The sequence below is a fragment of the Pangasianodon hypophthalmus genome, chromosome 7 (genome assembly GCF_027358585.1).
Source record: "Pangasianodon hypophthalmus isolate fPanHyp1 chromosome 7, fPanHyp1.pri, whole genome shotgun sequence".
NCBI classification, from domain to species: Eukaryota; Metazoa; Chordata; class Actinopteri; order Siluriformes; family Pangasiidae; genus Pangasianodon; species Pangasianodon hypophthalmus.
Genome location: NC_069716.1, coordinates 4,171,299 through 4,181,567, shown reverse-complemented (window position 1 = coordinate 4,181,567; position 10,269 = coordinate 4,171,299). Strand labels below are relative to the sequence as shown.

Here is a 10,269-nt window from a genome sequence, read left to right as displayed (position 1 = left end):
GAAAAGAAGTGCCTAAAGTTGTGTTTTCAATTCTTCATGACTTCATGTCCTGATAGACTTTTAATAAATCAATGTTTTATGGAGAGGCTTAACAGCAAAAACTTTTTCCTCTTCTAACTTAAAAGTGATCATTCATTTTCAACAAGTTACATACTGCAGCTTTAATGAACTGCAGTTGGCTAAAATCCTTCATCAGTGTGAATTTTCTGCTTAACACACTGTAAAACAATCAGGTTAAGTGAAAATAGTTTATTTGGAAATATATGAACATTTTCATGGTGCTTCATGGCCACATCTCTGTATTAAGAGTACAATAAGTGAACACCATTTTGCTGAACTTGCACACAGAAACAAACAGTTTAAACTGACAGACTATATAGGGGGAAAAAAATTCAAAATGTTGAAATAATTCCTGTATGAAACCTTCTGTCTAAACCATCATTCTATAAAGTCCAGTCCACAAAGCTATGCATACTTCTTCTTTTTTTTTTTAACAACCTTTATATTTATTTTATAAAACACAAACCTTAAAGGTGGCATGTCGCTGGTGGCATGCAGCTGCTGAGAATCTTCCCCTTCTCATAAATCCAAAAAAGTTAAATACACATACTGGTTCAGCAGCAACACTGTTTCAAAGTAATACCATTACAAAGTAAATTCAGTTCTTAAAGCTGAGGGAAAAAAAAAACCACGCAAGAATTCACAGTAAGTGGGATTGAACAGACTGCTTCATAATGGCTTGTGATTTATTCACAACTATTTAAATGGCTTTGTATACATTCGTTTAAGGCACCAACCATGAAATGTGTGTGAAATGGCGTAAAATCTCTTTCCTATCTATAGCAGTAAATGTGTAGAAGATCTACAATACACACGTGTGTGTGTGTGTATAAATATATATTAATGTCAATATGAAGATCAGTAAATTGGAAGAAGAGCTAAATGACTTTCTAACACTGTTTTAAAGCCAAATAAAGATGCAGAATTTGTTTCATACAAAGTGAAAAGTGAGAATTTTAGTTAATAATCGTCCGTTTAAGTGAACTATGCAACTGCTTGGAGTATATTCTTCTTAACTTGTGTAGCAAATAAACAAATGTAAATGTTTCTGTAAATTAATGGGCGTGAGTCACGCTAAAAGTCACGCTAAAAGTCTACATCTATAACATCTATAAATTTACATTACTGAAAACTAAACGGTCCTCACTTTAGTCTTCTTGTGACAAAGTTATCATATTTTAAAATGCAGTTCACGGGATGCATCAATACTGATACAAGTATAGACTCTTTATCAGGTCTGATATCACACTCGTTTACTCGTACTTGGAAAAATACCCAAAAACGATACCATGTGATAGTACATGACGTAGGCCTAGTGTACTGCTGCCTTCAAGTGCTGTCGCAAATATCGTTATTACGAAGTGAACGCGCATGAACGGCACAACAATGGCGTAATTACCACTCGGGAACTCTGTTCTATGAATCTCGACTTCACAAATTGGGGGCGTGTCAATAACAAAAAGCCCCCAATATGAATGTGACGTCTATAGCAGATGTTAAGATTTAAGTAATAATTATGCATGTTAACTGTTCAGTATTTTCTTTCACTAAGGCAAAATAAACTTCTTTGTCACTGATGATACAAAAAAATATAAATAAAAACAAAGTAAATTTTTGTTTTAGCTGTTTTTTTCTGAACAAAACCACTTAAACACACACTATGTCATAATCACTACCTCCGTATTCGTACACACAATCTTACGAGGAGGACCTGAAGGCAGCGTACGTTGTCACTCTAGTGAACCGATGACATGAGATGGCCGCGATCTGGACGATTAATGATGACAAAACAAAGAAGTAAAACATCTTAAAGTGATTAACAGTGAGAAGAAATGTCTACAGATGACACTAGGTGAGAAAATAACAGCTCTTACCCAGTATGTTGTTCTTTACGATCAGCCGCTATCGGTCAATGACAATGATCGATTTCGATGCAATGAAAACAATAAAAGGTGATTTAATCGCAACTGATTAAAAACTGCTTTTCCAAAGTTGATCCAAAGTAGCTCACCTAGCTAGCTAATGCACTTCATTTAAAATAAACTCACGAGCCTAGTAGCCTACACACATGTACATGTTTCATGGCTGCATTTTAAACCAGGGAAACCTAAACAGAGCTAAATAAAATAAGGTAACACCATTGTTTGCTTAATAGAAAGTAGGTTACTCATTTCGGTATCATTATTCGTATCGATGAGTACCAAAAAACTCGGTGTAAAAAAAAAAAAAAAAAAACATATCGATGCATCCCTAGCATTTATACCGTAATATACCAAATATATCAAAATATACTATAAATTAATACATAGATACAGAAACTGAATGTGATGTTAAATGAAATCACAGGTCGCAGTTGTAATATGAAGAATCCCAACAATATGATCAATCAATATGACAGTATGTTAACAAAATATAATACAATCTAGTAGTAGTGTACATATAATAATAATCATCATCATAATAATAATAATAATAATAAAAAAATACAGTAACACGCTAATCTTCCTTAATTACAAAACAACTACCAAAAATAACGAACCATCTGAGTGACCAAACACCAGTTCATTTCTTGCAGACGCTGAATAAAATCAAATTTAAAAAAAAAAAAAAAAAAGCATATGCTACTAATGAGAGCAAATCAAGAAATGGTACTCAAAGTTAGATATCAGTTAGCTCTTCGATATCATTTCCATATCAGACACTCTCGACACCCAAATATTAGCTTGCAGTTACCAAGCTAAAATCAGCTTTTCCATCCATCAGCTAGTGAAGAGCTAGTGTCAAAACATCCTCGTTGGACAACAGTGACCATCATGAGAGCCACTACATTCCCATGTGCCCTACAGAGCAAGGGCACTTCGCCAGGCTTCAGTTCATCACGAAGACGCTCCTGTATGACGGATTGATTATTTCACTCCTCTGACCGCGTAGTCAAGGCTGCGACAGACGCTTTCGCTTGATTCTCTGCATCGTCCCTTCGTCCTTTAAAAATATAATAAAACGCTCCCGATTCAACCGCTGATGATGTCGGATGATGCACATGCTCATGCAGCAGAGGCAAGGAAGCAATCCTCCCTTCTTCCAATTTGTCCAATGCATATTAAAAAACCTGCTATACAAACTCCTAGTTTGGTCCAGAATGTTTTGCTTGAAAAATACACACACATATATCTATATATAAAAATACTGTAGGTAATTCTTTGGCTGACGAATAATCATCGAAGTCTTTTATTAAAAAAATAGGAGGTTGTATTTATACTGTAGGAATATGTACAGAAACCTGATTATGCTTCATGTTAGTCATCACTGCAAAAGAAAAACGCAGATATTAAATATTAGAGAGTGCCATTATACAGATATTATACAGCAATTAATTAACCAAAATGAATTAAAACACTCCATGCAGTCATTCACAGACAGATAGCCAAAGTCAGAAGTTTTTAACACCATCTATTTTTTTTCTTCATTTCCCCATTTTTCTCTAGTCAGCTGCCAGTTGCCACCCACCAGCCAGCTCTCTGCTATCATACGACAGCTTCCAGCCGGGGACGGTGAAGGCTAACACTTGCTTCATCTAAATCACATGAATCTTTTCAGACTGCTGCTCATCAGCATCACAGGGCAGTGTAACTCTCAGAGGAGAGCGCTGTCTGCCCTCTTCCGCATACATGAGCTCACAGACACCCACAACTGGCTAGTGTCACTGTGGTTGACAGCTTTGCTGTGGCGTCCTCAGGAATGGACTCCTGATGTCCCGACAGAAGGATAAATGCTTTTCGGTCTTTTTTAGTCGAAAATAGTGAATTTCAAATATATAAAAATGAAAAGAATTCTAATAAGTATGCAATGGTAACATGACATACAAACATTTACAGAAAAAGTAATTTGTGATAAAAAGGTTTTTATAGTGCATTCATGAATCTTTGTTATAAGATAAAGACATGTTGCAATCTAACTTGTCAAAAAAAATGAAATTTGTTATTTGGAAGAGATGATTACAGACTTGAAAAAACTTGACTTAAAAAACCAAAAATCTATTCGCAACAATCTGGAGTGCAAATGCAGTCTCATTAAAATCTCCCATGATGCTGTGGACTCTTCATTCCAGTGGTGATATTGTTATCTTGCACTGAAAAGCTTATTCTGTCACAGCAGTAAAAAAGTTTGATGTTCTTACGATAACTGTTCTATGGACGTATACTCAGAAATGTCAAGAGCCAGTCAGATTGCAACCTGCACGATTCTGAAGCTTGTGGCCAGAAAAGTGAGAAAAATGAATGTCAGGAAATGTGGGAGGAGCATCTGAGGCTGACACTGGGTGTTTTTTTTAAACTTCTGACTAGCAGTACACATGACACATCATTCACATTATACATGTGTACTGACCTTGTGCCAACAGCCTGGTATTGGAAGTCCATCTGGACCCTGATGATGACACACACAAATATAGCTGAATAAATATTACAATAAATAAAGGAAAACCATGCAGATTAATATCATGCTCAACAACAATCTAACAATCTAGCAACTAATAAACTAGCGGCTCAGTATATAGTTACTATACTTAACTACACAAATGATGGGTTTGGAACAGCAAATGGTAAAAAGGAAATGAAAGGAAATGTAGTTAAGAGGAAATAGGAAAGAGAAAAATTTGAGTATAATTGTTATTTATTATAGACTGATGTGTCCTTTTTTATCTTTTTTTTTTTTTTTTTAAATAAATGCAAATACCAAATTTGATGCATGTTTGAGTTTCCCCATAGTAATGACTGCTATACCACTATGATACTACATTGTACCTCTGGTGCCTTATAATGTTAGCCAGTTATTTAATGTGCTAGTGTGTGATTCTGTAACGTAACCGTGTGTTAAATATTTTTGAAGTGAAAAGAAGTAAATACAAACACTGCATGAAACTACTTTTTTTCTGTAAATATTATTTCACAGTACCTTTACATTTGATGAATTTAAATAAAATAGAACTCATTAGGCAGGTCAAGAATTGTCATTAGGAATAATAATTCTAAAGTGTAATAAATTATCTGATTTTTTATGCCTTGTGCTAACATTTAACAACCATGGGCTCCTAAGCAGCTAAATGAAGAACTGAAAATGAAGCTAACTGATGCCTACAAAGCAGAGGAAGGCTATAAAAAGGTATCAAATCACTTCCAGCTCACAATTTCCACTCTCCAAAACGTCATTAGGAAATATCAGTTAAGGGGAAGTAACGGTAAGATATCAAGAAAACTCTCAGACAGAACTGCCCATACGCTGGGCAGAAAGGCAAAGCAAAGCCCCTATATGACACTAAGAACCTGCAGGAAGGGACGGGAAGGAGTGGTGGTGCACGGTTCTACTGTGCAGCCTTGCTTTCAGAAAAACGATCTGCATGGAAGAGTCATCAGAAGTAAACCTCACCTGCAACCTCATCACAAGAGTGAACATCGGATGTATGTAAAACAATAGATAAGCCAGAAGCATTTTGGAAACAAGTGATGTAAAAATGCAACTCTTTGGCCACAATCACCAAAGATGTGTTTGGAAACATGAATATAGTATATCAATAAAATTATTTAAGATTTGATGTACCTTTAAAGCTGTACTCTAAAAGCTCAATAAAGGTACATCACATCCACGTTCTCAGGTAAAATATACATACTAATGGTACAAAACATGTACCTTTGATGGTACTATACCAGTGAGAATCAAAAGTACTTGTAATTCCGTACCTTTATTTCTGAGCTTTACTCTTAAAAAATAATTCAAGGGCACAACAGTGGTGTTTAAGGTCCTGTTACAAGTCATTAAATCATTTTGAAGCTACACTCTATTCCCAAAATGTTAGTAAGATAAGTGGAATGACTGCTGTGTCTCTTCTCTAGCTGTCTCAATAAGTTTGTTTTTGTTTCCAAGTGGAGTTAAATGTTAAACGCTGGTATCTGCATGCTCAGAGGGAAACACACTGCAGGCAGTGGTACAGTACCAGCCGGCAGGGAGCTCCGGCGTCAGCCTGCCCGCTTTCCCCTGCCTGGCCCTTACATCCGGCAGAACCCTGTCAGCAAGAACACACACGCATACTGAAAACCGTTCTTGCCCAACTCATTGCTAACCACACACTCACACACAAACACACACACAAGATAAAGAGCAGAATTCAAAAGATAAAGAGGTAAGGAACAGCAGAGGGAAATTAGTGTGTGAAGAAGATACACATTGAATCCTGATAAAGTTCTACGGCGTTAAGATGAAGAGAGTTTATCACGCACCACAGGACAGGGCTGGTCTAACCCGGGCGGCCCCTGCTCTCCTTTCTGCCCCTTCAGACCTCTCTTGCCTACAGAGCCACGATCGCCCTGAAACACACAAGCTATATAATTACAAAAAAAAAACAAAAAACAAATACAGGAATATATGCTGGCTACCAATGTAATTTTTTTGTAGCTGAATAAAAAATAAGGTACATTCTCTTTTTTTTGCTCAGAAACCACAGGGGTGCAAACTTTTGCACATGACTGTAAAGTCTATGTCGGAAATGGATATTCTGTAGATGTAATTCTGTTGTGTATTTACGTGTAAAATTCATTCTAATGCTAAAGTTACTTTGTTAATCTGTGTATTACGTGCATCACACCATACCTTTTCTCCTTTTGCCCCCGTGTCTCCTTTTTCCCCTGTAAGCCCAGGAAAGCCCTGTACACAGTACACATGAGAGTGAGACATTCACAGTCCCAGAGTTTCAGACTCGGTACAATCACTGTTATCAGACACTTACGTCTAATCCAGGCTCTCCTTGTTTTCCCTGAGAAGACACAGATTACATTCATTTATCACTCAGTATAGTATAAACATCTGATTTCAGTACTTACTGAGTGGATTTTATACAATTACATCATTCTGTAAATTCATTCACGGCTACAGTGATGCTGAATTCTCCATTCTGATTGGTCAAAAGGTGTCAGTTAATTGTCTATTACAGCAGCTCTAACACCAGTTACGGCTGTAATCATCGTTCTGTAGTCACAGCTCATTCACAAGGACTTGCGGTGGACATGCTACATGATCTAAGACTAATAATACACAGATTAATAAACCTGCTTTTATTTAACAAAGAAAAACAATCATTGATATGATGATGGAAATGTTTATTTAACATTTATGGAAGGAGTCTCCAGTGTCAGTGCTTTGTACCAGGACAGATGAGTTTGGTTTTTTGGTTTCTCGGTAACATCATAAGCTATTGTTTTGTTTTGTTTTTTTGTTTTTTTTTTGCTATATTGTGAGGGAATGTCTGTTTCTAGCTTGTTGTAACAGGAATTAATTTGTTTCACAGATCTTCCATGATGTTGCTACAAACGGATAAAAAGTATGACAAGTTGGTCTTTAATTGTAATCACTGGCAAATTGCTGTGATATAAGATGAATAAAACGCTTCATCACATGCTGTTATTGGAAAATAATCAACGTCGGGTTAGTGGCAACTGTAACTCCTTACCTATTATTCCTTACATATTAAAATTGGTAACATAATTTAGTCTTTTTCAACAATGAAACAGGTCACCTCTAGTCAACTTGTTTATAACTAGACTCTAAAACATTTTCCGAGGCCATGTGTTCAGTAATTCAGTGAAATTCCAGCTCTTACTTTTTCACCCTTGGATCCCGGAAGGCCGACCAACCCTGCTGGACCTGTGGGTCCCTGTGGGCCCTTAACTCCCTGAAAAACATCAGGATTCACAAATTATCCTTTAGATTTTCCATGATTTGTTATGTGTTTTAATATGCATTCAGGAGGTTTGGGAAGGGACGTGTTCTCACTGGGATTCCTGGAACTCCGCTGTCTCCCTTCTCTCCTTTAATACTCTCTCCTGGATCACCCTGTAAGAACAGTATAAATCATGACATCACCCTCAAATCATTTGAGTCCATTACTGTAAATTAACATTAGTCAATAAATTAATCATAACAAATATTTCTGTGCCACAGAAACTCTAATGAATGCTTCAGCTTTTTTATTGATTTTTTAAAAATCTCTGAAATCAGCTGAATCAAATAACAGTCTTAAAATAAACCAAGGAAACTGAATACATTTTGAAAATTTGTATGTCAAGAATGTTGCTATATTTTTAAAAAATCTAGCATTTTCTATCGCTCATCAACATTAAATATTTTAGACATTTTACACTTTTGTTGGAATTGGAAAAATATTATTTTTTATTTCAAGTGTAATGTTTTATCCTTTTTCTTTTTTACTCATGGTATTCTTACATGAACAATATGTTTACTTTTTAATATAAGTGATATTTAGAAAAAGTCAACATTCACATGACATGCAATTTTAAGTGACGAAAAAAAAATATGATACGGTGTTAAATAATTTATGCATGAAAGGCTATGTCATCAGTTTATTGGTTACTAGAGAGTAATAAGTCCCAGTGTGAAAGTTACCTTTGGACCAGGAATACCAGGATGACCCTAAAAAAACACAAGTGTGGTTTAATGTCAGGTTCGTGAGTAAAAGTTTTATTTGTGAAAACCTAAAACCAAATAGAATATATTTGAACTAAAAAAAAAATGATATCAAGTAAAAATATCTTGAATATAGGCAAATTCAACTGATATTTCTCCTTATTAGCTTTTTTAAAGCTATATAAGACCATTAAGCCTTTTTTTTTAGATATTTTACTCATTTCAAGCTAAAATTGTCTTATTCTATTGGCAGATAATTTTCCTTATTTCAAGCATTTATTTCCATAGAATAAGACAATTTTAAGCTTTAAATTAGTAAATATGTCTAGAAATCGGATTTTCGGTCTAATATTTGTAATACAATAATCTCAGTGAAAAATGTTAGATAAAATTTCCTTTATTCAAGATGTCTTCACTTGCTATTTTATGCAATGGATAAGAACAACACTTTTAAAGTTTGATTTTCCTGAAAGAATTATAAAGCATCATAAAGTTACTGCCATCTTAAAGACAGACAGAGAGAGAATTTAATGACAAAGACACTTGTGCTGTGATCACAGCTTGAACTCACCATAAATCCCGGAGGTCCTCTTGGTCCTGGAGGTCCTGGTGGTCCTGGCTGAGAAATCATCTGAACCTGTAGACCAAAGAAAAAAAAAAGCAGAGATTTTAACACATCTATGGACATCTGAGTATTTAATGCTATCTAATAGAAATGTCCTCTTTACTCACCAGGTTGTCTTCTAGTCTGCTGTCTCCTTTCTCACCTTTCGGTCCATCCATTCCCTGATACACACACACACACACGCACACACACTGTAATAATGAGGCAACACGAACACACAGTCAGTCAGTAATGCTATGCAGAGGAGATTACATACAGCGGGACCAGAGAGTCCCATCTCTCCCTTCTCTCCTCTGTCTCCAGGGGTTCCTGGTTCTCCAGCATCTCCCTTGGCTCCCTAAACACAACCAACACTTAGTTAATACTAGGTAATACTAGTTAACAATTAGTTAATACTAATCTCTTCCTGCCATTATTATTTCCTTATAAGGCAAACTTGGTCTTTTCTGGTCTTTTCTCTACTGCAGCACAAATCCTGGTCAGGGTCATGGTGGACTGCTGTCTAATCTTTACTTTGAAATTCAAAAATGAATGATTTTGTCCTCAAAATGCACATTTTGAACATTTGTGATGTAAGTAATAATATAAAACCGCATTCAGTAAGCAATAAGTGAATGCGGTTAAAAGTGATCACCTTCTCTCCATCTACTCCAGCTAGTCCAGGTAAGCCCAGTTCTCCCTGTATTAACACACACACACACACACATAACGCACATGATACAGCCGCACTGCTAACACACCCTTCATCACTGCATCTCTATATTACCGGAACATCAGATGAAATGTCCTCCGTGTTCTAGCTCACCTTTGCACCGTCCTTTCCCGGAGGTCCTGGAGGTCCAGCAGGACCTGGTGGTCCCTGTGACGAAACGATGACAGTTAACCGATGTTTTGTAATCTGTTACGCATTTTCAAAAGTTGTGCTACATTCCAAGGCAAAGCAAAGGAGAACGTTAATCAGCTCTGAATACTAAAACCCTTACCTACACGGTTAGGAAATGTGGAACCCTTAAGAGTTCAGGTTAACCTCTCTATTATAATGATATAAATGATATATTGCTATTAAACACTCTCAGCATGCACCAGAATGCAAATGAATAATCATCTACACT

At 36.1% G+C, this 10,269-nt stretch overlaps 1 protein-coding gene across 1 annotated transcript in view; it reads right to left on the bottom strand.

The window, feature by feature from the left end:
* Positions 1–234: 234 nt before the first annotated feature.
* The window catches only part of col23a1a (collagen type XXIII alpha 1 chain a), a 128,422-nt gene continuing 118,387 nt past the window's right edge, over positions 235–10,269 (bottom strand). Inside the window, exons 19-32 of the mRNA XM_026940361.3 lie at positions 9,963–10,016; positions 9,792–9,836; positions 9,414–9,494; positions 9,265–9,318; positions 9,104–9,169; positions 8,512–8,538; positions 7,882–7,941; positions 7,709–7,780; positions 6,839–6,865; positions 6,703–6,756; positions 6,333–6,419; positions 6,050–6,118; positions 4,447–4,485; positions 235–3,042 (exon numbers count right to left, since the gene is read on the bottom strand). Coding sequence (XP_026796162.2) covers positions 2,992–3,042; positions 4,447–4,485; positions 6,050–6,118; positions 6,333–6,419; positions 6,703–6,756; positions 6,839–6,865; positions 7,709–7,780; positions 7,882–7,941; positions 8,512–8,538; positions 9,104–9,169; positions 9,265–9,318; positions 9,414–9,494; positions 9,792–9,836; positions 9,963–10,016 — 786 coding nt within the window. The 3' untranslated portion in view covers positions 235–2,991. The remainder of the gene's footprint in view (positions 3,043–4,446; positions 4,486–6,049; positions 6,119–6,332; positions 6,420–6,702; positions 6,757–6,838; positions 6,866–7,708; positions 7,781–7,881; positions 7,942–8,511; positions 8,539–9,103; positions 9,170–9,264; positions 9,319–9,413; positions 9,495–9,791; positions 9,837–9,962; positions 10,017–10,269) is intronic.